Source organism: Emydura macquarii, unplaced genomic scaffold (assembly GCF_026122565.2).
Source record: "Emydura macquarii macquarii isolate MOO-44397 ecotype Brisbane River unplaced genomic scaffold, CSIRO-AGI_Emac_v2 contig_306, whole genome shotgun sequence".
In the NCBI taxonomy this organism is placed as follows: Eukaryota; Metazoa; Chordata; order Testudines; family Chelidae; genus Emydura; species Emydura macquarii.
The window spans coordinates 435676-462266 of NW_027130443.1; the positions used below are offsets into that span (position 1 = coordinate 435676).

At 65.9% G+C, this 26591-nt stretch overlaps 1 protein-coding gene across 6 annotated transcripts in view; it reads right to left on the reverse strand.

The window, feature by feature from the left end:
• Positions 1–239: 239 nt before the first annotated feature.
• The window catches only part of KDM6B (lysine demethylase 6B), a 33135-nt gene continuing 6783 nt past the window's right edge, over positions 240–26591 (reverse strand). For 2 of the 6 annotated variants that reach the window (XM_067555216.1, XM_067555228.1), the window contains 21 exons: positions 21897–21998; positions 13479–13605; positions 13141–13239; positions 12555–12774; positions 12184–12276; positions 11854–12021; positions 11464–11610; positions 11105–11371; positions 9185–10905; positions 8557–8683; positions 8310–8415; positions 7849–8054; positions 7405–7469; positions 6891–6962; positions 6590–6738; positions 6343–6457; positions 5784–5971; positions 5520–5661; positions 5053–5179; positions 2220–2390; positions 240–2119 (listed from right to left, as the gene is read on the reverse strand). In XM_067555216.1, coding sequence (XP_067411317.1) covers positions 2096–2119; positions 2220–2390; positions 5053–5179; positions 5520–5661; positions 5784–5971; positions 6343–6457; positions 6590–6738; positions 6891–6962; positions 7405–7469; positions 7849–8054; positions 8310–8415; positions 8557–8683; positions 9185–10905; positions 11105–11371; positions 11464–11610; positions 11854–12021; positions 12184–12276; positions 12555–12774; positions 13141–13239; positions 13479–13605; positions 21897–21930 — 4368 coding nt within the window. In that variant the 5' untranslated portion in view covers positions 21931–21998 and the 3' untranslated portion in view covers positions 240–2095. Of the gene's footprint in view, positions 2120–2219; positions 4573–5052; positions 5180–5519; positions 5662–5783; positions 5972–6342; positions 6458–6589; positions 6739–6890; positions 6963–7404; positions 7470–7848; positions 8055–8309; positions 8416–8556; positions 8684–9184; positions 10906–11104; positions 11372–11463; positions 11611–11853; positions 12022–12183; positions 12277–12554; positions 12775–13140; positions 13240–13478; positions 13606–18590; positions 18794–21896; positions 21999–25355; positions 25573–26591 lie in introns of those variants that run through there. The other 4 variants (XM_067555223.1, XM_067555237.1, XM_067555247.1 and 1 more) reach the window with 4 other exon arrangements.

A 26591-nucleotide genomic window follows, 5' to 3' on the forward strand; every position in this document is an offset into this window, starting at 1 on the left:
GGTGCCGGAGGCAGGGGCTGGCATCGCCCAGGCCACAGCCGGGGATAAAGCGAAGTCATAGATTCACTGGCCGACTTACAGGCCAGTCGCTAAATCTGACCCGGCTCCGCCCGCATCGAGCCCCACGATTTGGGTTTGCCTCTGTCTCCTCCAAGGCCCAGCTCGGCCAAGGGCAGCTGACAAAGAAACCCACCCTTCCCTTTCCGTCCCTTCGGAACAAAAAGCACCGAGGCTGAGTCTGTATCTCTGTGAGTTAATTTAATCTTTTTTACATTTACAAAATAAGATTTTTTTTTTCCTTTGTCGCCGTATGATCCAGGAGGACCCAGACTTCCGTTTGTTTCGTTCAGTGTGTTGGTGAATCGGAAAAAGTGCAGGTGAGACGCTGGGATTTGGGAGGGGGAGGGGGGATTTTCTACAAAGGAACAGGAGAGGATTCCTCAAAAGGAAATGCCCAGACGTCCCGATCGCACAGTGAGCCGTGGATTTCAGCACCATGAAAAGAGGCGAAAGACCGAACAAAAAAAAAACCCCAGCTCACCGTGCTGGGAACGGGCCGAGGCTTCCAAGAGAAAAAAATTTTTTTCCAGAGAGAAACAGACAAATACACATGATTTTTTTTTTAAAAAAAAAGACGACATTTTAAAAAACAACCCCTGACCCTAAAATAACCCCCCCGTAACGAGCAATAAATAGAGAAATCATTACAAAAAATGACGTATAAATTAAAAAAAAAAAAAACCCAAAAAACAGGAGACAATTTACAAATTGCAAAATTCTGAGGCATGGAGGTAAAAAAAACCCAACAACAACGAAAGAGACACCCGCCACGTTTCTGGTTCAAAACCCAGTGAGAAGTGGAGGGGCAAATCCTGGCAAGGGTAAGAGTTTTAAGGCTGACATCCTGCCTTCCTGGCTCAGTTTCTGTGGCTGACCTGAGAGGAAGTAAAACACGGCCTTGATCGTGCGAAACGCTTAACCCAGGGGAAGGCAGCTCCCGGCGGCAGGGTTCCCGCAAAGCCATGCGCCTGGGGCTGGAATCTTGGCATGATTCCTCGCTCCCCCTTCGCACCATCGTCCGCACCATCGGAGGCACAAGCGGGTGGGGATTGGCTCGTTCGGATGAGTCAAGAATAAAAATGAGCCAGGAATAGAGAAAAGAAAAAGCCCCCCCCCACAAAACCAAACCAACCAGGATTTAAGAAAGCAAAGAGCGGTAGTAACAAAACCACGCACGCACACGCAAACCGCCCGCCCCGCCCCGCCGCTATACATATATAAACCAATGTACAATCTCCCCCCCGCCACAAATGCACAAAGGGAAATTCCTGCGCAAGAAACCCGTATTTTCTGTGGATGGTTGCTTTTTTTGTTTTTGTGTAATTTGCTGACGAGAAAAATGGAAAAAGACGACAAAAAATAATACCCCCCCGCTGTTTTCAGCCCCCTGCCCGCCCGCCCGCCAAAAAAAGAGTTAATGCTCCGTCGAAGAAGAGAGATGGTGGCTGTTGAGTCTGCGCCCCAGAGTCCATGTTCTCCGGCGTGCGTCCGATCTCCTGTGCCCGGCCACAGGCTGGCTGTGGCGTCTGTGCCGGGAGGGAGCCGTGGGCCGCCCAGGGACGCCGTTTTGCCTTTTCCCGTCTCAGGGGGTTGGTGTTTTTCTGTTTCTTGGGGAGGTTTTTTGTGAGTTTTTTTTTTTTTTTTTTTTTTTTTTATTATTTAAAAAAAAAAATAGTTCTTTTAAAAAATTCCTGGACCCCCCCGGGTGTCATTTTCACAAATAAATTAAAAAGTGTTCATTTCTTTGAGCCCTCTGTAGTCACAGGCTGCTGGCGGATCGGCTCCTCAGATGGCGCAGACGATTGGCTGCTTCCAGAGCTCCACCCCCTCCCTCGTTTCAACAGCAAAGCTGATTGGGCCGGAGCAGTTCCGGTGTAAACAAGAGCTTGTCTGCGATTGGCCACGGGGGGGGGACAGGCAGCATGGGGAGGCCCCCTTCTTCCCCCAGCGGGACTGCAGGGGGGCGAGGGGTGTCCTCAGGGGAAGGGTGCGCTGATTCCATCTCTGCCCAGGAGGTCCCTGGGCCAGGCATGGCTCATCTGGAGCTGGGCGATCCAGCCTGCAATGCAAGAAAGGGTTAATGGAACCCAGGAGTCCTGCTGCCTGGGGGGGTGGGGAGAGCAGCCCCTGCTAAGCCCCTGCCCCTGCCCCGCCCTCACCAGGGTGAAGCTGTCGTAGATCTGCGCCAGCTCCTCGGTCTTGTACTGCTCCAGCACCACCACGCCGTGCAGGGCCGCACTGCGCTGGCGGGCGCAGTCCTCGCAGTGCACCAGGTACGTGTTCTTGCTGCCGTTCTCGCTGGTCACGAAGAGGATGTTGAACACCTCCACCTGCAGGGGCGGGACACATGGTGAGCTCCTGCCGGCTGCACCGGGCCCGGGCCCGGGTGTGTGGAGAGCAAGAAATGGGACCCAGGAGTCCTGGCTCCCTGCTCTAGCCAACAGCCTCCACTCCCCGTCCAAGAGCCAGGGAGAGAACCCAGGAGTCCTGGCTCCCAGCTCCCCCTGCTCTAACCACTAGCCACCACTCCCCTCACAGAGCCGGGGAGAGAACCCAGGAGTCCTGGCTCCCAGCCCCGCAACATCCTTTGCCAGGCAAATGATTGTGCTAGAGCCAGTCCACAAACCCTGCTTCCCCCCGTGTGCAGCCCCCCACCTCCATGACCCCACTAGAAGCCCCAGATCACGAGCGGCGATTGAGACTGTGACCAGACAAGCAGCGCACGCAGGGTCTGGGGAGACAGCTTTATTCAGTTTATTTGCAAAGGCGCGTTCGCAGCCACCGCGGTTACAGACACGCACCTGGACCCCCCACCGCCCTCGAGCCAGGAGGGGAACCCAGGAGTCCTGGCCCCTTCCCACTGTATCCTGCCAGACCCCACTCCCCTCCCAGAGCCGGGGAGAGAACCCAGGAGTGCTGGCTTCCAGCCACGCTGACGGTTCCCGTGGTCTCCTGTCTCCAGACGCGTTGCACGCTAGTCCATCATCTGCCAAAGTCAGGTTGCCGGAGCCAAGGCCTCTCCCCCAGAGCCGAGCTGTGGCTCGGGCCAGGGGAGGGCTGCTCCGTGGGTGTGGGAAGGTGGGGTCCCACTGGGACCCCAGGCAGGACCATCCTCATCACCTCTGCGATGACCAGGGTGTCCCGACTGCTGTCCGACCAGGCAACCCATGGACCCCAACATCTCTGCGGCGTGGCTCATCTCGCAGCCTGCTCCAGCCAGCGGTGCTTGTTAGGTTGCCCTGGCCCTGCTCGCCGACCGCCTGATCCGCTCTGGGACTCCGGCTTTCCTCTCTGGTCACACCGCGCCCCCGGTCCTCCTCCGACTCTCTTGGTTAACGCCCCTTCGGCAGCCGCCAATTCACCTGCAACACATTTAGCCAAGCCGCTAATCCAGCGTCTCCTCTGGGCAGCCTGGTGGCGAATCCTTTTCCGCCGAGTGGAGCCAAACCGTTTGCCCGACCGACGCAGTGTTTTGCCAAGCAGTTCACCCGCGCCTGCCGCAGGTAGCAGGGTCGCTAATCCGTCCGGGCCCCGTTTGGCCGAGTCAATAATCCACAGATGCCACACGGAACCGATCTGCCTCTCCGTCTGTGCCACCGAGCGCCGCTGCTTCGCTCAGCCATGCACGTTCCATGTAGCCAAACTGCGGATCTGTTTTGGCACCGTTTAGCTGAGCTGCTAATCCAACGTCCAGTTTAACCAAATCGCTAATCCGACCATGTCCTGGCTAGTCCAGTCGCGAAGCCATTTACGCCACGTTTCAGCTAGTCGCTAATCCGACCATGTCCTGGCTAGTCCAGTCGCGAAGCCATTTACGCCACGTTTCAGCTAGTCGCTAATCCAGCCATGTCCTGGCTAGTCCAGGCGCTAATTCATCTGTGCCTCCTTTAGCTGAATTGTTAATGGGTTGATGCTACGTTTTCTCCAAATCGCTAATCTGTCCGTGCCATTTGGCTGAGCCGTTCATCCCTTGGCTCCATATTTCACGCACTTGCTCATTCTTTGACGCTGCAGCTAGGCAAAATATCTAAGCCATTTTCTCCCTTTAGCCGAGCGACTAACCCGTTTGCATGGAGTCAAATCTCCAATCCACGTTCTTCCCCGTAAAACGGGTCGCTAATCCATCTGCTCCCCATCTGTCTTCTTCCCAATTTCGCCGAGTTGCTATCTCGCTTTCATCCCATTTGCCTGAGTCCCTCCCGTCAGGTCTGTCTGAAGCCTCCATGTTTTGCGGAGCCCTTTGTTCATCTGCGCCAGTTTTCATTGTTGCTTCATTTTCTCCCGTCCAGCTGAGCTGGGTCTCCGTTTTCTCCCGTGATTATCATCCGTCTCTTCCTTTTCAAAGGCAGCAAGTTTCCGGCCATTTTCCCAGTATCCAAAATAGGGGGCTACCTTTTCTCTCTCTCTCTCTCTTAAACAAACCGCGTTTCATACTCACTGTTTCTGGCTTTTAGCCTGTTACGGACCCATCTCTTAGTGCGGCCCAGGGTGACGTCACAACGAACCCCCAAACTGGATGTGGGACAGGAGCATTTTAAAGAGTAAAGCAAATCTCATGCACACTGTTCAAACAGTGCCCTGCTGCCCGAAACGCGTCCTTCCTTAACCACGCTTTGGTTTTTTGGTTTTTTTTTGTTTTTAATATAAACCCTGTCAAACCGGAATCCGAGCTGGGAAAGCAAAGAAGGGCGGGTCGGTTGGATCTCAGTTGCTGCCACCTCTGGGGTGAGGCGCAGCCAGACAACAACACTGCGCAACCATTCGGGGATGGAGAATTCCATCTCCGACTGAAGCGGCAGGTTGAGGTTTTGGAAGCAGACTGGAAAACCCTCAGGGGTGGGCCTGGCCCGGTCTCCGGCTCATGAGATGGGCGGACCGGCCCTGGGGGTCACTGTCTCATTCCCCCTCTGGGGCGTCGGGGCTGGCACCCCCACTGAGCCCCCTGCACCACGCCCTGCTGCGGGGATTCCCGCCCCGAGCCCCGGCACTCACATCACACTCGTTGCAGTAGTAAGCCGGCTCGTCCTTCACCCGGCCCTGGTAAGCGATTTTCTTCCCAGCGCGCACCAGGCTTTCCCGCAGGACCTGGCAGTGCTTGATGGACTGCATGAGGCAGTACCTGGCGGGGAGACGGGAGAGCGTCTCAATGGGGTGTTAACTCCCAGGCCCGGAGTGAGGGGGACCCTCCCACCCCCGCCCCCGCCGGCGTGTGTAGCTGGAATGTGGGGGGGTGCAGCTGGCTGGCCAGAGGCATCTGGATTGGGCAGGTCGGTGCCGTGCCAGGAGGACGGCGGTCCCATGGGGAAAGAGCGAATGAGACGCAGAGGGAGACGGGCGAGCGTCTCAATGGGGTGTTAACTCCCAGGCCCTTTGCTAGGGGGACCCTCCCCCTGGCGTGAGTGCGTGGCTGGAGGGGGGGGTGTAGCTGGCCGGGGGGGGAAGGAGTCCTGGGCGCTCACTTGATCATCTTGTAGAGGTCGGGGTCGCTGATCTTGACCGTCCGGGCGACGTTCCAGGAGACGTGGATCATGGGCACGATGGACTTGACGTTCTTCACCTCGTTCCACTCGTAGCGCTCCAGGGCCAGCTGGTACTGGTAGGCTGCGGGAGGGGAGAGGGTGAGGCAGTGGCCGGCCCAGCCCCACCGCAGACCCAGAGGAGAGAGAGCCCTGAGTTCACCGGTGCCCTCCCCACCCCCGCCAAAGGCCCCCATCGCCCCACACCTGTGAGGGGCCCCACGTTCCAGGCGATGTTGTTGCACCAGCCCGTGGCCTGCACCCAGTGCACGGTGCCCGCATTGATCCACACCAGGTCTCCGGGGCGCTGGATGAACCGGTACACGGGGATGTTCGACTTATATAGATCGTCCAGGATGGGCCACCAGGAGCCGGTCAGGTAGTCCACACCATGCCTGCCATGGGGGGAGGGGGAGAAATCGGGGGTGGGGAAGGGCAGGAGTGAGACACACAGGGCGGGGCCACCAGGACAGCCCCATGGCCCCGCCCCCACGGCCCAGCCACACAACTACCGCCCCGCCCCCCCTACAGCCCCGCCCCCGCCGCCCCGCCCCCACAACTACAGCCCCGCCCCCGCCGCCCCGCTCCCACAACTACAGCCCCACCCCCGCCGCCCCGCTCCCACAACTACAGCCCCACCCCCACCGCCCCCCTCCACCCTCCCTAGTCGCAGAGGGTGCTGATGGTCTCCCAATAGTGCCCCGCCCCCACCCCCAGGGCCCCGCCCCCCACATCTACAGCCCTGCCCCCGCAGCCCCGCCCTCACCGGTCGCAGAAGGCGCTGATGGTCTCCCAGTAATGCTCGTGGACGGCGAACCACTCGCAGTCGCCCGGCCCGATGTTGATGTTGACGGAGCAGAAGTTGTTGTTCTCCTGGTGGCCTGCAGCCGGGGAAGGAGGGAGGCGAGAAACTCGTCAAAGGGGCGAGAGTGACAAATCCCACCCCCCCCCGTGCCAGGGCCAGCCCCTCCCCCGCACCCTGCCAGACACCCCGACGCCCCCCCCGCGCTCACCCGGCGTGCGGCTGCCCGGCACCTTCATGTAGAGCTGCACCGTGTTCATGCCCAGGATCGTGTGCCCTACGTGGCTCAGCATGTTCCCCGTCGACGTGACCCGCATGAAAGCCGGGAGCTTCAGCAGCTCCTGCAGCTGCGGTTTCCACCTGTGTGGGGGGGGGGGCACGGAGAAGTGAGGGGTTCAGGCGGGGAAACGGCCTCGCTCCTCACCTGGCCGGGCTCCCTGCGCCCCATGGAGGGGAGGGCAGGGCAGGGCAGGGCAGGGCAGGGCAGAGGTGGGGCCCCCCCCCACACTCACCGCTTGGCGTCGGACAGGTCGATGTTGGTCCCGAATTTGATGATCTGGGGGGATTTCTGCTCCGCCGTGCTGCTGGGGGGAGAGTTATGGGTCAGGAGAGGCGGGCAGGGGTCACCCAGCTGCCCCAGCTCTCCCCTCCATCCCCAGCTCCAGGATCACAGCCACCCCCTCCACGCCACGGTTTCCAGACAACAGGCCACGTGTCCCCCCCCCACTGCCCCGGAGCGCCCCAAAACGGGGGGGAGGGCCAGGCCCCCACGTCCCCCTCAAGCACCTGGCTAACGCTGGGGGGAGTCACGTCTCCCCCACAGCCTGCCCCGAGCGTAGGACCACAGCCACTCCCTTCGGTATTGGGGTCACGTCCCCCCAACCCCTGACAATATTGCAGCCGCCACCCTCCCCATATTGGGGTCCCCCCGCACTGCTCTGCCTCCTGCCCAGAGGAGAAAGGAACCGTCGAGGAAAGGGGTGCGGGGAGGACACCCCAATTCCTCCCCCCACGCTGCCCTCTTACCTGGGGGGCGTCTCTGTGGTGCTGTCCGGCTCCTCAACCTCCTCGTCCTCGCTTTCTTTCTCCTCCTGCCCCAGAGATGGCGGGTCACATTGGGGCCCCCCAGATGCCCCTCAGTAGGGCCCTACTCTGGCAGCACAAACCAGGGCCCCCCCGTGGAGATGGGGTGTCCCAGAGCCGTTCAGCACCCCCAGAGGGTTATGGGCCTCCCCCACACGTGCCGGGCCCCCCCAAAGGTGCACAGCCCCCCCCAGATGCATCCAGTGCCCCCAGAGGGATATGGGCCTCCCAGATGAGCTGAATGTCCCCCAGGTGTGCCAGGCACCCCCAAGGGGTATGGCTCCCCCCCAGACCTGTCCAGTGCCCTCCGAAGGGTACCGGGCCCCCCCAGATGTGTTGAGTCCCCCCAGAGGGATCTGGCCCCCCCCACCCCTCCGTCCTGCTGACCTGCAGCGACTCCTGGAAGGAGGAGGCCTGGTACTGGGCATACTTGGCGATGGTGGTGTGCGAGCGGCTGCTCTCACACGGCCACACCTGGCGTGTGCCCGACAGGTCCCAGTTCTCATCCGACGGCTGCTGCACCTGGGTGCGAACCTCCACGGCGTGCTCCCCGCTCGCCTCCACCAGCGTCTTCGTGCTGAACAGCCCCAGGTCTGGGGGGTGGGGGAGAGAGGCGGCCGTGGGTGGGGGGACCTGGGCCCACCCCATGGCTGTGGGTGGGGGGACTTGGGCCCATCCCCCTGGCTGTCCCACTTTCCCCCTGCACCCACCCCAGCTGAGAGAGAGAGACAGGCTGGATTCCCACCCCCCACAAAGAGCCGTGAGACACGGCACCCACCATCCCACGGCCACCCACCGCACGGCTCCCCGCCATCCGGCGACGCCCCCCACCCCCCGCGGTGACTCACTGAGGCGCAGGGAGCCCGCCAGCCCCCGGATGACCGTGATGGGGTTCTTGGGGTCGGTGCAGAACTGCAGCAGGACGGGCGAGAAGGCGTCGCGCTTGCTCTCCAGCTGCGGGGGGGAGGGAGAGAGTGAGAACAGCTGCCCGGGATCCCCCCCCCGGCCCTCCCCCTCCTCCAGGATCCCCGTTTGACCCCCTTGCTTCCTCCAGGGCTCCCCGCACACAAAATCCCACCCCCTCCCCCAACTCACGTAGATGCTGGGCGTGGGGGGTCTGAGCTTGTCGCGCGGCAGCGCCTCCCCGGCTTCGATGTGGGGCTTGACGGACTGGCTGCCTGACAGGTAGGACTCCTTGAACTTCCCTTTCATCTTGGCGTGCCTGGGGTGGGAGAACATGCAGCTCTTGGGGGGGGACGTCCAGGGACTGGGAATCCCCACGCCTGAGTCTCGGGGGGGGCGCGGAGTGTTGGAGGGGGCCTGTCCTGGTCTGGGAGTGGTCAGACACGGCCCCCCCACACCTGTGAGATCCCCCGTTAGCCCGGCCAGGCACAGAGCTGGCACCAGGGGGCGCTGGAGGTGGCAATGGGGAGGTGTCGGGTCTATGGGGCACCGGGGCGGGGGGGGGACCCAGTGTCCTTGCCGGGACCTCTTGGGGGAGATCTGGGGGTGCCAACAGGGAGATCTGGGGATGCCAACAGGGGGAACCTGGAGGCCCTGGTGGGAGTTTTCAGGGGAGATCTGAGGGTGCTGGTGGGGGGCACTGGGTCGCTGGGGGAAATAAGGGGGTGCCAGGGGCGGAATATGGGGTTGCCGGGGGGGATGCGGGGGATCTGGAGGGAATCGGGGGGCTCAGGGGAGGTTTTGGGGGGGGGACACTCACTTGCTGGACCGCAGCACCTCGGCGGCGCTGTGGCCAATGGTGAGGGCGGCCAGCGGCAGGCGCGGCTCGTCCCGCTCGGCGGCGACGAAGGCCTCCCTCTCGCCGCTCTCCACCTTGACCAGCCGGATCTTCAGCTCCTTGGGGGGCCCCTCGCCCAGGGCCCGCAGCTTGAGCAGGTCGGCCGAGCAGACCCCGGGGGGGCCGGCGCCCCCCGCCCCCTCCTCCTTGCGGGCGGGGGGCCGGCGCTCGGGCGGAGGACCGGCCCGGCCCGCCTGGCCCTCGGCCCCGTTTTCCCGCGCCTGCAGGTCGGTGCACTGCGGGTCCAGGTTGCCCAGCACCTGCCGGTCGCTGGCCTTGGGCTCGCGACGTCTGCGCCCGTCCTTGCCCGCCCGCGGGTGCCGCCGGCGCTGTTTGTCCCGCCGGCGGGCGGGGGGCGGGGTGGCCGGCGGCGGGGGGGCGGGCGGCGGGGAGCTGGGGGGCGGCGGGCTGGGGGGCCGCCCCACCCGCTCGACCAGCGTCTCGCAGGCCCGGCTGATCTCCTCCAGCGCCTCCGACTCCGTCTTGGGGGCCCGGGGCTCCGGCGGCGGAGGGGGTGTGGGGGGCTTCCTGGCGGCCGGGGGGGGCCGGGGGCGGGCGGCGTGTTTCTGCCCCTCCAGCACGCTGGCCAGGGAGCGCAGGAGGCTGGCAGTGGCCCGGGCCGGCAGCTCGCCTGCCTCGCCCCGCTTGCCGAAGGGGTAGAGCCGGGGCGGCACCGGCTTAGCCTTGGGATACTCCAGGGGGACGGCCGGCGGCTTTGGTCTGGCCAGAGGCGGGGGGCCGGGCAGGAGGGGGGCGGGCGGGAAGCCGGGGTCGCCCCCCCCGCCGGCTGCCTCCTCCTCCCCCCGCCGGATGGACTCGTCCAGCATCTTCATGATGTTGGCCAGCCCGTCGGGCAGGATCTTGGCGAACTCGGGGGGCTCCTCGAACTGGTCCTCCAGGGGGGGAGCTGGGAAGTCGAAGAGGCGCCGGGCAGCCCCGGGGGGGGTAGGCTCCGGTGGGGGGGCTCCCGGCGCCGGCTCCGGGGGTGGCGTCTTTGGGCGGGAGGCCAGGGGGGGTGGCGGTGGCGGGGGGCTGGCTGGAGGCTGGAAGCTTCCTGAGGTATCCGGGGGGGCCCCCTGCCCGCCCTCTGGCGCCCGGGGCTCGCGGGGGGGCGTCTCCAGCCAGAAGTCAGGGGGGGCGGGCAGCTCCGGCTCGGCAAAGGCGCAGCGGTAGGCGGCGGGGGGCGGCGGGGAGGGGGCGGGGGGTGGCGGGGGGGGGCTGGGTCGGCCCTCACCCCGGGCTACCCCGTACCCCAATCCCGCCCGGCTGCTGGTGCTGGAATCCGGGAAGCCCCCCAGGGGCCCGGCCGAGTCGCAGGGACCCCGCCGGGCCCCCCCCCCGCAGCCGAAGAAGATCTCGTCCAGGGGGTCCCCCCTGGCCTCGCCCGCCCCCTTCTCCCGGATGCCGGGGGCTGTCAGCCAGGGCAGTGGGGGCGGGGCAGGGCAGGGGGGGCCGTCCGGCTCAGGGGCCCCCCCGTTGGCAGCGGAGGAGGAGGGAGGGGGTGGGGGAGGGCAGGGCCGGCCGGAGGGGGGCCGGGAGTCCGGGGCGGAGGGCGGACGGGCCGCCGGGGGGGTCTGGCGGGCCGCGCTCTCGGGGGCCGGGCTGGACGGTGCTGGCACCGGCGTTTGGTACCGGTCCGGACCCTGCGGGGGGAGCAGACAGCACTGGTCAGGTGGAGAATCACCCCCCACCCAGCCCAGTGCCACCCCACCGCTCGACCAGCCCCCCCATTCTCCCTCCCCGCCCCCTGTAAGACCAGCCCCCCATTCTCCCTCGCCGCCAGACCAACCCCCCTAGCCTGGTCTACCTGCCCCCCCGGGCTCCCCTGCACCCCCCACTCACCACGCTGGGGCCCGGCTCGCCCCGGGGGTCCTTGCTGGTGGGGGGGGGCCCGGCGGGGGGCGGGCGGGGGGCGTAAGGCACGCAGGCGAAGCTGGCTGGTGAAGGGCTAGAGTCCGGGCGCCCCCGGGGGACCCTGCTGGCTCTAAGGTCACTTCCGGGGGGGCGGGTCTGGCCCCCATGGCTGTCGGCGGGGGGGCGGGGCGGTGGGCGCGAGCCGTAGGCGGGCGGCGGGTACGGGAATGGGTGGGCGACCGAATTCCTCGGCTCCTGTGGGGGGGAGAGAGAGAGTTAGGGGGGGGCCCCAGGGCAGGGGGGACTGGATGGGGGGGCACTGAGCGCCCCCGGGAGAGGGGGGTTACCTGTCTCTCTGGGGCCGCCACGCTCTTGCGTTCGGGCCCCCACGTCTCACTGTGGACGGGGCTCCACAGCCCGGGCCGAGGCAGCTGGTAGTGGGGGGTCCAGGGGGCACCGGGCCCGGGGGGGGGCTGTCCGGCCCCCGTGCCGCTCTGCGGGGGGGGAGAGGGGGTGAGAGGGGATGGGCCCTGGGGTGCTCTGGGCAGATCGCCCCCATCTCGGGGATCCCCCTTTCCCACCCCCCACCGCCCCTGTCCCGGGGTCCTCCTCCTCCTCCCGCCCCTCCCCTGACACCTGCCCCAGAGATCCCCCTTTCCCTCCCCCCCACCGCCCCTGTCCCGGGGTCCCCCTCCCCCTCCCCCCAAAGATCCCACCCCTCTCCCCGCCCCACACACCTGTTCGGGGCTGGCGCTCCGCCGCCGCTTCCCGGGGCTGGGCAGCTGCTCCCCGTGGCGGGGGTGGGGCGGGGGCTGGGCGGGGGGCACAGGCTGCACCACGGGGGGCTCCAGGGGGGGTGCCGGCCGCTTCAGCTGGGGGCTGCGCTTGGCTGAAAAATTCCGCTTCTGTGGGGGGGGAACAGATGGGGGGGGTGAGAGAGACGCCGCCAGCCCCCCCGCCCTAGGATCCCCTCCCCCACATCCACCCTGGGCCCCTCCCCTGCCCTGGGATCCCCTCCCCCCACATCCTTGGCTCCCCCCCGGCCCGGGCCCCCCCCAGCCGCTCACCTCGAGGTGCAGGAGATTCCAGACCTGCTGCAGGGGGGGCAGGGCCTTGCCCCGGGGGTGGGGCGCCCCCGCGTGGAAGTGCCAGAGCTGGGCCTGGGGGGAGATGGGGATCAGGCAGGGTTGGCCCCCCGTCCCCCCCAGCCCCCCCGCACCTCCCCCATGCAACCCATCACCCCCATCCACCCCACGGGCCCGTCCCCCCAGATCAGCCCCATGCAGCCCATCCCCCGCCATCCACCCCATGGGCCCCAATCCGCTCCACGGGCCCATCCCCCCCGATCAGCCCCACGCAGCCCATCCCCCATCCGCTCCACGTGCCCATGCCCCCCCCCCGATCAACGCCCCAGGCCCCGATCCGCGCCCGGCCGCACCTGCTGCAGGCGGCCGATGCGGGCGCTGAGCTCGCCGTGCTCCCGCAGGTAGCGCGCCGCGTGCCGGTAGCAGCGCACGGCCTCCTCGCAGTCCTGCTCCGCCTCGTAGATCCGGCCCAGCTGCTCCCACAGCTGCGGCTGCCCCGGGTCCCGCAGCAGGGCCTGCACGTAGCCGTGCACCGCCTCCAGCGCCCCGGGCGGGGGCCGCGGGGCCGCACCCCTGGGGAGACGCCGCGTCAGCCCGCACGCCTGGCTCCTCCCCGCCGGGGGGGCCAGGGGCCAGGACGCCTGGGTTCTCTCCCCAGCTCAGAGGGGCCAGAGCGGGGCCAGGGGCCAGGACTCCTGGGTTCCCTCCCCGGCTGTGGGAGGGCAGTGGGGGCTAGTGGTTAGAGCAGGGGGCCAGGGCCCAGGACGCCTGGGTTCTCTCCCCGGCTCCAGAAAGGGCATTGGGGCCTAGTGGTTAGAGCTGGAATAGCCAGGATGCCTGGGTTCCTCCCCACTTGGGGGGGCCCAGAGTGGGGGGCCGGGGACCAGGATGCCTGGGTTCCCCCCTCCCCCTGCGCGGCTGGGCCCCGCACTCACTTACCCCGAGGGGAAATAGGCTTTGCCAGGGTGGCCGATGCTGGAGCCATGGGGTGACGGGGGGTGCGGGGGCAGCTGGGCCTGTCCGACGCTGGCAGAGCACCTGGGGGCAGGCGGGAGAACAGTTACACAGAGGTGTGGGGGGGCGGGTCCCCCTGGGGGGGTGCCGGCCCCGATCCGGCCCCAGGGTGGGGCACGGGCTGGCTCAGGGGGGCAGGACCCGTCCCCCCAGGAGGTGCCGATGGGCAAGACCCCTTCCCATCACCCCCCCCCAGGAGTTTGCTGGGTCTCGGTGCTCCCCCACCCCCCGGGGCACAGACGAAAGGGGGGACTCAGGCTCACCTGTTCCCCGGGAGCCAGGGGCGGGAGTGACAGGACGTCCAGGCCCCGCCGCATCCCAGGCCGCTGAGAGCGAAGGGGTCACGCCCGGCCCGGCCCCCCAGCTGCTCCACCGCGCGATGCATCCAGCCTGGGGGTCACAGAGGGTGAGACTGAGCCGCTGCCCCCCCAGCCTCAGCTGCCCCCTCCCCCAGCCTGCTCCGCCCCCACTGCCTGCCCCCAGCCCGCCCTGCTCCCACCCCGCTGGTCCAAGGGGGGGAGGGGTCCAGGCCGGGGTGGGGGAGGGGAGCAGGTCCTAGACGGGGTGGGGGGGAGGGTAAGAGGTCCAGGATGGGGGAGGGGTCCTGGACCGGGTGGGGGAGGGGTCCCAGATCGGGGAGGTGGGGGAGAAGGTTAGGGCAGCCCAACCTGTCCCACCCCGTGTCTCGGGGGGAGGGGCAGTTTTGCTCCTAGCCCCCCCCCCCCCGACCCGGGTTTACCCCCATCTGTCCCTGCCCCACCCACGCCTGGGCCCCACCTAGGGCACGACTCTCCGAGATCCCAGCCAATCAGGTGGCACTGCTTGCCTGGCGGCCAATCATCCGCCCCAGCCCCGACTAGCCCCGCCTGGGGGGACCAATGGGACGCCGGACGGTCACAGCGGGGCGAGAAGCGCAAGAGCCAATGAGAACTGGGGAGCTGGGGGGAGCTGTGGGTCAGGAGCGAGGGGCCACGGGGAGCTGTGGGGGGGGCCCAGGGGGCAGATGACTCCCCCCGGCTCCATGACTCACAGCAGGCGGATGTGGCTCAGACGACCCCCCCCCCGCCCCCGTCTGGCTCCTGGCGGGGGAGGGGGCCTGAGCAGGCCACAGATGCTGAGCCCCCTCCCCCGGGGCCGTGGGGTGCGTGGGCGGGGGCTGCCCCCGCTCCGGGACCGAGAGGGCCCCACGGCCCGGAGGTGACGCACAGGGTGGGGGGGGGCCGGGAGGGGGCGGAGCGTGAACGCTGAATGTGGCTGTGGCGAGGGTGGGGGCTGGCCAGCCCCACAGGAAGCGGGAGGGGCAGACACGGGGACTCCTGCCCCGGTGCCCCCCCGGGAGATGTCGGCGGGACACACGCCGGGGACACAGACGGCACACGGACATGCCACACAGACACACTTCACACACACCAGCGACACGCGTGTCAGGGCTGCGCCGTGGGCTCCGGGCACCCACGTTGTGCTCGTGCTGACACACACACGTACGCGTGCGAGGGGCCCGTGCGCAGTAGCACACTTGTGCTCTGCATGTTTACACATGTGACCCCTGCAGGCGCCGCCATGCACACGCATCCCCCTTCCCCTCCGTCATGGCCGGGAGATTTGGGGCTGCCCATGACGCGTGTCCCGGCTGACAGGAAGACGTGGGGGCCGCCCCCCCGTGTCAGACGTTCTCACCCCGCCCCCAGAGTCAGACGCTGCCCCCCATCAGACACTCTCACACCCCCCCCACGGCGGTTTGTTTCCAGCCCGTCTCGGCCAGGCTGCGGGGGTGGTCGGGGAGGAACTCTTCCTGCACAAAGAGCTGAGACCCCCCCCCCCAGGTCAGCGCAACTCACACAAACACACCCAGACACACACACCAGCCAGGGGCAGTGCTGTACACACACACACACACCCCAGCAGGGGGCAGCACCATGTACACACAAGCACACACAAAGATAAACACACAGCCCAGCAGGGGGCAGCAATGTGTACACACACACACACACACACACAAAGATACACACACACGCCAGCAGGGGTCAGCGCCGTGTACACACAAACCCACCCACACACACGCCCCAGGACTTGCCAGCTGGCCCCCCCAGCCCCTATCGCCCGGCTGCGTGCCCTGCCTCGGGCACGTCACCCGCCCCTCCCCGCGTTGCCCATAGTGGGTGGGGGAAGCCCCTGGCCCCCCCCCCGCCACAGGGAATCCCCGCCCCGCCCCCGCCAGCCGGGAAGATGTGTGGTGCCTGGCCCCAGCTGCCGGGAAGGGCACATGGGGCCCAGAGAGGAAGACACCCCCCCGTTTCCCCATAGCCCTCCCCCCCGCCCTGGGCCGGACCAGTGCCCCCTAGCGGCATGGTGGCGGTGCCCGCAGACGGGAGCTGAGAGACGGCCTCTTCCTTCCCCCTGCGGCCCCTTCTCCGGAGGGGCCCGGATCCACTCTGGGCTCAGCCTGTGCTAAAGAAAAGGGAAACGACAACCCTGACTCACACAGGGCGGGCGCGGGTGGGGGTGCAACACGAGGGTGCGAGTGCGTGCACCAGGGCATGTGAAAGAGCAGAGGCCCGTGGGAGGCAGCGTGCGCTTCAGCGACCGTGCGGACGGGCCCTGGGGGGGGCTGAGAGCGTGGGCACGGGTGAGCCAAGCTGAGTGTGTGCGTACGCACGCCTGTGGAAGTGGCACTGCCAGCGAATGAGTGTGCTGCAGGGGAGGGGCATGTAAGGACGCAGGTGTGCTGAAGGGACCGTGCCTGTGAGGACGTCTGCACAGGTAAGTGCATACGTAACCATGCATGTGCAAACAAGTGTGCAAAAGTGAATGTGCACATGGGGAAAAGAGGTGCACAAGTGTAGCTGAAAGCACAGCTCTTTAAATGAGTCTGCACGACTGACTCTCCGTGCAAGTGAGCATGACCAAGCGTGCAAGTCCAGGCGACAGTGGACATGCAGGCACGTGTGCGCAGAGGTCTGTGTTGGTGTCTGCACGTGCAAATATGAACACGTGCGACAATGCAGATGTCTGGGAGCGTGTTCACACACGTGCCCGTGAGGGGCACTGGTGGGCGTGAGTGACCGAGCCCCGCGCGCGATCAGAGCACGGGGAAGCCGATGTACAGGGGTGTGAGCCGCAATGTGCACAAGCAAGTGAACGGAGCCGGGTGCAGCGCGGCGCACGGACACGCGCGCTTGGCCTTGCACGCCGCAGCGAGAGCGTGCACAGACGAGTGGGAGTGAACGTGGGCACAGGCTTGTGCACGCGCGTGTGTAACCGCAGCACGTGTGCATGCGTGTGTGTTGGCAGCTGGGCTCTGACGGCACTAGGGGGTGGGGCCTGGATTGGCTCCGCCTCCTTTCACGGAGGTGGGGGGGTGCTGGGTGCAGAATGGGGTGTCAGTGGATTGGGGGAGGTCCCTCCACGGCACCAGCCCCCTGGCACGTTCGCCCCACACCAGGGGGGGCAGAGCTTTGCACAAGGAGACCGGCACACGTGGGCACACGCCTGGAGAGGGACACGCCCATGTGAGCACGGCCCCCCCGCTCTGCCCCCCTGCATGCCAGGATCCCCCCCCCCCCCGGCTACGTGGCACACATGGGGCGGGGGGGGAGAGATTCACACCCAGCCCACGGGAAACCCCCGCCCCTGCCCAGGGGTCAGAGTCACCTCAGCCTGAGGTCAGCACCAAACCCACGTGTGCACCGAGACTCACCACCACCCCCTCCCCCACACCAACGCGCGCGCGCGCACACACACAGCCGGTGTCGCACACCCAGTGTGTCCCGTCCCCCACAGATCCACAACCACAGCTGCACCGCAATCGAGTGACACACACAGCGTCACCCACTGAGCAAGAGACACCCCCATGCCTTGCACGGCAACACATGGGGTGTCGCACACACGTCACTTCCCCCGGGGAGCAAGAGACACACAACCTGACGTGGGAGCAGACACCCGGTGTCACACACACATGCAGCATCACACCGTGACCAAGAGCGAGAGACAGCAGCATACATGGCGTCACACAGTAACACACACACAGCATCACACACACAGACCCAACATCACACATGGACACAGCACCACACAGTGACTGAGACACACACACGCGCGTGCGGGATCACACAGCAACAGACAGGCAGCATCCCGTGCACAGCGTGACATGGTAACAGGCGGTGTGAGACAGTGACAGAGAGACACACAATATCACATGGTGTCACACAAGCTACATCACACTGTGACGGAGACACACACGTGGCATCACACAGTGACACACGGCATCACAGGGTGACCTGGCAACACACAGGGTCACACGGACACCCCCTCACCCCAAACATGGACTGACCCCCACACAGAACCACACATACACAGTGTCTCACACACACACACACACACACACACACACACACACAGAGGCATTGTCACACATGCACACTGACCCACACACGCAGACCCCTCCACAGTGATAGACACACAGAGACGCCCACACAGGCAGACACCCCCCCCCACACACAGTGACACACACACACACAATCACTGTCACACACACATGGGGTAGACCCACACGCACAGTGACACACACATGGGCCCACACACAGAGTGACACAAACGCACAATGGCCCGCACACGGGCAGACTCACATGCACACTGACACACACACAGGCAGCGACACACACCCGGGGGCCGGGCCAGCACCTGCGAGTCCCCGGAGTCTCAGGGGTTAACTGGGGCCGGGATTCCCTGATGTGGGGGGTACAATTGCCCTGTCATGGCCACCCACAACAACACAGAACACAACAACACACAACACCCCTCCCCACCCCCTCACGGGGGGCTCTGAGACCTCTGCCCAGCAGGGTAACACACACGCTGGGTAGACACACAAGGACCCAGCAGAGAGAGGCACACACACTTGGGATGCACAGCCACACACACTGGAAAGAGAAAGTTACACACACATATGCCCAACCACACACACACACACTGGGTCCCTGTGCTAAAGATAGACACTGTCTTTCAGTACACAAAAATTACACACTAGAGACAGGCAAAGTCACAACACACAGTCACACACAAGTCAAAGAGACACACAATTTAGGAGCATTTAGGAGACACACAATCACACACAACACACTGAGGAGAGAGACAAAATCACAACCCGGCAGGCAGAGCCCCCCCGCACCATACACACATGAACACACCTCTCTGCCCCAAACACCAAAGACACTTCTGAGACTCACAAACACACACACTCCACACACACACACAATCACACTGTCCTGTGAGACACACACACACTCACTCACACCCGGCAAAATCTCAGGCCCCGGCTGGAGGGTCCCACGCCCGCACACACACACGCGGGGGGGGGGTCCCAGGCCCGGCTTTACCTGCTGGCCCCACGGGGGGAGGGGGGACCCACGGGGTGCGTGTCCCGGACGGGAGGACAGACGGGTGAGCGGCTGGCGGCTCCGTGGGGCAGGACTGGCTCCGGTGCTGTCCCGACTCCGCCCCCCGCCCGCCTTGGGTCCCCCCCACCCCCCTTCGCCGCGCGTGGGGGGGAGCCCGGCCCTGGGTTCCGGACACCGTGACTCAGCCGCCCGCCCTGGGCCGGTTAAAGGGCCGCTGACGTCACACCCCCCCCCCCCCCCCGCTGCCGCCTGCCCCACACGGCTCCCGCCCCCCCCCAGCCTGTCCTGCCCCACACAGCTCCCGTCCCCCGCCTGCCCTGCCCCACAAGGCTCTGATCAACCCTCTACCACCCTCCCGCGGTTTGCCCCCCTCCCAGCTCCCGCCTCCCCCCCCTCCGCCCCACAGGCCCCGCCCCTGGCCTGCCCCACATGACTCCCACCCAATCCAGCCCTCATGAAAACCCCGGGCAGCCCCCAGACAGCCCCCTCCTCGCCCTAGAGAAACAGACGCACAAATGCCGGGGAGACCCATACACACTGAGACACAACCACACACACAACATCACAGACACACACACACACACCAGGGAGACCCTCACACACACACTGACACACAACCACACACACTACATCACAGACACACACACACCGGGGAGACCCTCACACACACACTGACACACAACCACACACCACACGCAGGATCACTGACACACACGTCGGGGAGACACTCCCCCACATACAGAGTCACACTCTGAGACAACCACACACACAACATCAGAGACACACACCCATACACTGGGGAGACACACGTACAGAGTCACACACACACACACAAAACCATACATATACACATCTCACACACACACACACCCCAGGGAGACACTCCCCTGCACACAGAGCCACACAGACTCACAACCACACACACAACATCACACATACACACGCTGGTGAGACACTCTCCCTGCACACATTGAAACACAACCACACAACATCACAGACACACACATCAGGGAGACCCACACACATAGAGCCACAAAGACCCACAACCACACACACAACATCTCACACACACCAGAGACACTCCCCCTGCACACACAGAGCCACACACTGACACACAACCACACACACAATATCAGACACACATACACATGCCGGCAAGACACTATCCTTCTCACATAGACACACACAGGAGACACAATCACACACACACAGAGCCATTCCCCAGAGAAATAACCACATACACAATATCACTTTCACACACACACACACACACACACACACACACACACACACAAGCGACAAAACCCGCCTCCCATGATTCACAACCGCCCATACAACCACACACGCTATGCAAACACACAGTCACACACACACTACAAAATCACTCCCCCCGGACAACACAACCCCCCCAGTCACACCCCCCCAGCGTGGTCCAGCTCTGAGTCTGGGTCTCCCCCGAGACACCCTCTGCACATCACCGCGGCATCTGAGCACCCTCCACACCCAATCAAGAGCGATCGGGACATCGGGGGGGGCCCCGCCCCCCCGCCCCCCCAGATTCTGGCAGGGATGCTTCTGGGGAAACTGAGGTCGGGGGCGGCACCAGGAACAGAACCAGGCCTCCCAAATGCCGGCCCATGCGCCGCCTCTGGGGTGGAGCGTGGCAGCTCATGGATGCACAACAACGCGGGGGGGGGAGGTGTCCCTGCCAGCAAATAATGGGTTAATGTGGCTCAACTGGGGGGGGGCTGAGGGTCGGGATTGAGGGGCGCCGGCTGAGCTGGGGGCGGGGTTAACTCCAGAGCGGAGCCATTTAAGGTCATGGTGGGGGGGCAGATCCGAGGTATTGAGGGGGGCGGGGACACAGGGGAGGGGGTGGGGACACAGGGGAGGGGGTGGGGGAGGGGGCGGGGAGCGTGATTCATTTGTTCTCCTGATGATGACGCAGAGGAACAACCCCCCCCCCGCCTGCCCCCCTTTCCCCGCTGCCAGGCCCCGCCCCAGCCGGGGGAGGGGGCGATTCACGGAGGGGGGGGAGGATCCAGTGAGTGAGCCTGGACTGCGTTGTGCGACAGCATGAGAGAGGTGTGTGTGTGTGAGTGCGTGTGTGCACGTGTGTGTGTGTGTGAGTGCGTGTGTGCATGTATGTGCATATATGCGAGTGTGTATGTGTATGTGTGTGCGTGCGTGTGTGTGTATTTGCGAGTGTGCATGTGTATGTATGTGCGTACGTGTGTATATGTGAGTATGAATGTGTATGTGCGCACGTGTATGTGTGCGCGTGTGTGCGTGTGCACGTGTGTGCATGTGCGTGCATGCACACGTGTGTGCGCAAGTGAGTGTATGTGCATGTGCGCGTGTATGCGGGTGCAAAGAGGAGTCACTAGAGTCCCCTGAGCTGTGCTGAGGGGAGAGCGCGCGTGTGCGAGGGAAGACAGGTGCTGTGGGTGGGAGTGAGCAGTGTGCGACTGTGGGGGAATGCCTTTCTGCCTGGGTGTGAGCACACGAGCGTGTGCGTCTGTCCCTGTGCACGGGGCTGTGTTGGGCATTTGTAAACATGTGTCTCCAGCAGCGACTGTGCAAGGGTGTCAGTGTGTCTGTGCGAGCGCACACATCAGCACGTGCACAAACGTGTCCGTCAGTCCCTGCGTGTGTGTTAGTTGCAAGCATCTGTGGGCACGCTTCAGCATGTGTGAGTGTGTCGGTGTGCACGAGCGTGTGCACATGAGTGTGAGCGTGTATGCATGGCTGGGTGCTGTCCATGCACCGTGGACATCTCAGTGTCAGCACGAGTGTGTCCCTGCAAGTGTCTTTCAGCGTGTGCAAAACCACGTGCAGGTCAGCGTGCCTTTGCAACGTGGTATGTCAGCACACGCGTGTGTCTGGGCTGGGTGTGCGCAGCGGTGTGTGGACCGGTGTGCGGGCGGGTGGTGCTGTGCCGGGTGTGTCCACCCAGCATCAAGATACAGCCACCTCTGGGAGGGGGAGCGGGTTATCTGGGGACCCCCTGCCTGGCGCTGAGATGCAGCCAGCTCTGGGGCAGGGCGTGGGGGGCTGTTAACAGCCGCAGCGTCCCAGTCGGGGGACCGGGGCACCCCTACTCCTATGTCTGCACCTTCTGCCCCCTGGGGGGGACGAGCTGGTGACAAGGAGGTTTGGGGCGACATCCCTCCCCTTCTCATCCCTTGGCTGCACCCGGGGGTGGCCCAAGGCAGGACGGGGTGATGCAAAGAGCAGGGGAGGCCCCCCCAGCCCCGCGACACCCCCCAGACATCAATCACTCACCGCAGTAGGTGGAGCCTGGTCCCTGCTCTCTCATTGGCTGGGCTCAGACCAGTAGTTGGGGCTGGGGGGGCCTATGCTCCAGCCATGCTGGGGGGACCGATCCTGCGGAAGGGAGGCAGAGGGTTAGTGAGGGGACCTGGGCAAGGGTCAGGCCGTGAACCCAGGCATCCGGGATGAGCCCCGCTGCAGAGACGGGATCCCCCCACCCCTGCCTGGCCAAGGGCCACCGGGTGCTGTGCCAGGGACCCCGGGACACAGGCACCCCTCCGCCCCAGAGCTGGCCGCATCTCAGTGCAGGGCGAGGGGTCCCTGTGTAACTGGCCGCCCCACCCCAGAGCTGGCTGCATCTGAGCACTGACCCAGCAGGGGTGTGGGGTGGGGGGGGAGGGCCGACAGCAACACGCCGGTGCCCCTCACTCCCCACCCGCAGCCCCAGCAGGACCCCCCCCCCCCCCCCCCACGCACGAATGCCACCAACGTCCCCAGCCCCGCTCTGGGGGGGGGAAGCGTCCCGGTGGCCATGCAAAGCTGCCGGACAGAGCCAGCTCTGTGTGTCGCCGGGTGCGGGTAAGGAGCCGTGTGTGCAGACAATGGGGGGTGGGGGGCGCCCGCCCTCCCCGGCCACGAGAAGGGGCCTGTCAGAACCAAGGGTGGGGGCTGCTGGCTCTAAGGAGGGGGCAGGGGCCAGCTGTGACCCCCCCATCACCATGTGCCCCCCCCAGGCCCGTTCTGGCCCTCGGCCACCCCAAGAGGGCTCTGGGGGGGCTCCGACCACTAGCCCCCCCCCGGCCCCGCCAGCTCGACACCGTCTGATGATGCAAGACCCGGCAACCGGGGCGAGCGATGATGTAAAAACTCCTTCGGGGCCCGGGGGAGGGCTGGGGGGAGTCAGGGGGGCCCCGGGTCCCTGCCCTGAGCTGGCCTCCAAGCCACCCCCGAGCCCAGGGCCTGATGAGGGGGCTGTGGGTCAGGAGTGAGGGGCACCAGCAGGGCGGGGGGGGCAATGGGGTGAGGGCAGGTAAAGGGACGACAGCTGGGCCTGGACAGAGTCCAAGCACGGTGGGGGGAGGTTCCCTGCCTCTCCCCACCACCAGAACCTGGGTGGATCCCCCCCCCCACTAGTCCCCGCCAGCCCCACCCCCCACACCTGCTGGGCCAGCCCCACCCCCCAGGTGGGGGTGCAAAGGTGGCAGGGGAGGGGCAGCCACCCGCCCTTTGCCCGGTGGGGCGGGGCGGGGCGGGAGCTGGAGATACAGGCTGGGCCGAGCCCACAGCTGGGGCAGGCGGGGGCTGGGCCGGGAGCCGGCCTCAGCTGTGAGATGAGAGCGTCTGGCCTCAGCCCGGCTCCCAGCTAGCCAGGCCCTGCCCCCCCAGCTCTGCCGGTGCCCCTCACTCCAGACCCGCAGCCCCCTGCTACCCTAGCCATGGCACACAGCTGCGCCCCGGGAGGGGGGACAGACGGACAGACAGACATGGTCTCTCACAGGCTTCTGGGCAGGGTCTGGCCGGCTTCTATTTCTGGAGGGTGGAGCGAGGACACACCTGATTGGTCAGCACCGCCCCCCACCCCTCAGCTCTCTGTGGGGCAGGAAGGAAGTCAGCTGGTGTGGAAGCAGCTCCCTGGCCCCCTGTGGCTGGGTGTGTGGGGCTGACAGCGGGCCAGGCCTTGCCCTCCCGCCCAGCCCCACCCTCTGCCCCCAGCCCCACCTTCTCCAACCCACACGCATCCGCCCTGGGCAGGCATCAGGAAAGAAAGACTTCACACCTGGGGCCATCTGCTGGGTCACACTGGGGGGGGGCAGGGCCAGGCTGGCAGGGGCTGCAGGCCGGGAGTGAGGGGCACTGGCACAGCTGGGGGGCTCCAATCCCAGCCATCCCCACTCCCATGGGGCAGGGTGAGGGGCTGTCCCTGGCCCAGCAGCTTTGGCAGTGACTCCCCCCCACAGGGTGAATGGGGGGACTGGGCCCAGTTGCCTCCATTCCTCACCCCCCTCCCAGAGCAGGGGAGAGAACCCAGGTGTCCTGGCTCCCAGCCCCCCCCCCCCGCTCTAACCACTAGCCCCCACTGCCCCGGCCGGGGGTAGCACGGAGGCGGGGGCAGGGCGCACAGTTGTGGTCTGTATCCCCACATGACCCCATAACTGAGCTCCCAACCTCCCCTCCTGGCAGTTTTCGGGGGGATCAAGGGGACACCCCAGGAACAGAAGGGCCCCGGACCCCATTCCCTGCCCCTCTGAGCCATCCAGTGCCTCGCCGTGAGGCTAGGTGTGAGCTGCTGCCCCCCACTCTCTCCGGAAGGGACAGGCCCCACACGGCCAGTCCAAGCTGAGCCGGGCAGAGCCCCACATCCTGGGCTGGAGGGGGGGGGGTCAGGCATGACTCCCCATATATGCCCTCCCACGCCATTATTTCCCCCTCCCCGGGGGACCGAGAACCGCAGAACCCAGACAGCGCCCGCCCGCCCCGTCTCGGCACCGCAACACACCTGAGCTCTTAAAGGGCCAGGCCGGGCCTGTTCCCACCCCTCCCCCATCAGCCCTGACGCTGTCTGGGGGTGTCTCAGGGCTCCCCAGTTCTCGGGCCCCCCCATTTAAAGCAGAACTTCTCCATCCAACAATCCCCCCTCTGTATGCAGGGGTCTCAGTGGGGCAGGGAGGAGAACCCCCCATCTGAGGTGCTATGGGGGTCCCCTTCCTGCCCCCCAACTCCTAGGCAGCTGCTGCCCCCCCACTCGCAGGGGAGCTCATGTCACCCCCAGAGGAACTTCTGCCCCCCACTGCCCCGAGCCCCCCGCGCCCAGCCCAGCCCCCCAACTGAGGGGTCACAGAGACCAGCACCCCCAGATTCAGAGCTGGCCCCGCCTGCGGTCCCCCACAGCGACCCCCCCGGAAAAAAACAATTTGCCGTGTGTAAACCGCCATCTGGGGGCCGGATTCAGATCCCAGCGTGATCGGGGGATCCCCGGAGCGGGTTACTCCAGGTCTACAACCGCAGCAGCAGAGTGACTCCGGATTGACACCAGGAGACTCGGCCCGGTGACTCCAGGGGAGTGACTCCGGATTTACACCGGGGAGGGCGGAGGGAAATGGGGGAGAGAAAAAGATCGGCCCGGCGGGAGTGACTCCGGATTGACACTGGAGGGGGGGAAGGGGTTCGGCCCGGTGGCTCCAGCAGCGGAGTGACTCCGGATTGACACCCGGGGGGGGGAGGGGACTCGGCCCGGCGGCTCCACCAGCGGAGTGACTCCGGATTGACTCCGGGAGCGGAGCGGTGTGGAGGGAGGGCCCGGTCACTCCTGGTCCTCCCGGCGATCGCGCCCCGGATCCGGCCCCGCCGCCCGGTGTGTGTGGGGGGGTCGCGTCAGTCCCTTTAAATATCCCGGGCCGAACCGAACCGAACCGAGCCGGGCCGGGCGGCCCCGACAAAGCCCCGGCCCCGATCCCCGGACAAAGGCCCTACCTGCGGCGGGGGGGGCCCGGCCCCGGCTGCCGGCTGCCGGCGGGGGGGGCTCGGTCGGTGCCGGCGGGGGGGATCGGCCCGGCCCGGGCCCGGCTCCCGGGCAGCAGCTCGGCGGCGGCTCCGTTTTTTCCCCCACCAGCCTCCACTCAAACAAAGAGCCGAGGGTTGTGTTGGGAGCCCAGCCCCCACCCCCGGCCGAGACAGCCCTCCCCCTCCCCCTCCCTCTCCCCTCCCCCCGCCTCCCCGCCCCCCCCTTTCCGGCCCAGCCTGCCTCACTTCCAGCTTCCCGGCCGCCTCCCCTCCCCCCCGCATCCCGGGCCCCGGCCGGGAGACACCGGCGTGGTGGGGGGGACCGGGACCGCGGCGGGGGGGGGGTGTAGGGCGGAGAGAGGAGGGACGGGCGACGGGCGGGGGGATGAAGGGGCGGGCAGGTGGGTAGAGGCAGGTGGGGGGATGGGGGGCAGGGGTGGAGGGACGGGACGGGCCGTGGGGCGTGGTGGGGTGTGGTGGGAGGGGCGGGTGTGAGGGTGGGGGGCAGGCAGGTGGAGGGGCGGGCAGGTGGATGGGGGGTGGGAGACCGTGGGCGGGGGTTAGCTGCTATGGGGGGTAGGGAGGGGGGCAGGTGGGGTCACTGCCTGTGGGGGCTGCCCCTAGGGCCCTGCTGGGAGTCGCCGTGGGGCCGGGAGCAGGGCGGCAGGGGTGTCCTGTGATGCGAGCTTGTGGGGCCAGCGGTGAAGGTGTGCTGTTGTGTGTGCCTCTCTGCAGGGTGTGTGTGCAAGGGTTGTGTAGCGAGGCGAGTGTGCTCCAAGCAGTGTATGCGGTGTGTGTGCATGTGGGGGGGAGTTGTGACGGTGTGTGGTGAGTTGTGTCTCCAGTTGTGTGTGGATCTGCTTGGTGTCGGGGTGTGCGGAAGCTAACACGTGTGTATTTGACAAAGGTGCTGGCTCAGGGAGCTGTAGTCTGTGTGTGTGTGTCTCTGTGTGTGTGTGTGTGAAGCTGGTGTAGTGCGGTGTGTGTCTAGGTGTTTCCATTTGTGGACACAGATCGCACAGGTTGCATGTGTGCTCGGGAAGGAGTGTGTGTGTGTGAGGGTGTTGTGTGTAGGGGGGATGTATCCTACACAGTTGTGTACGCACAACGGAGCCTGCTCCGTGTGTAGCTGTGTGTGTGTGGGTCTGAAGCAGGGTGTGTGGGTGTTTGGGGTGAGTGGAGCGGGAGGGATACACCGCAGTGTTG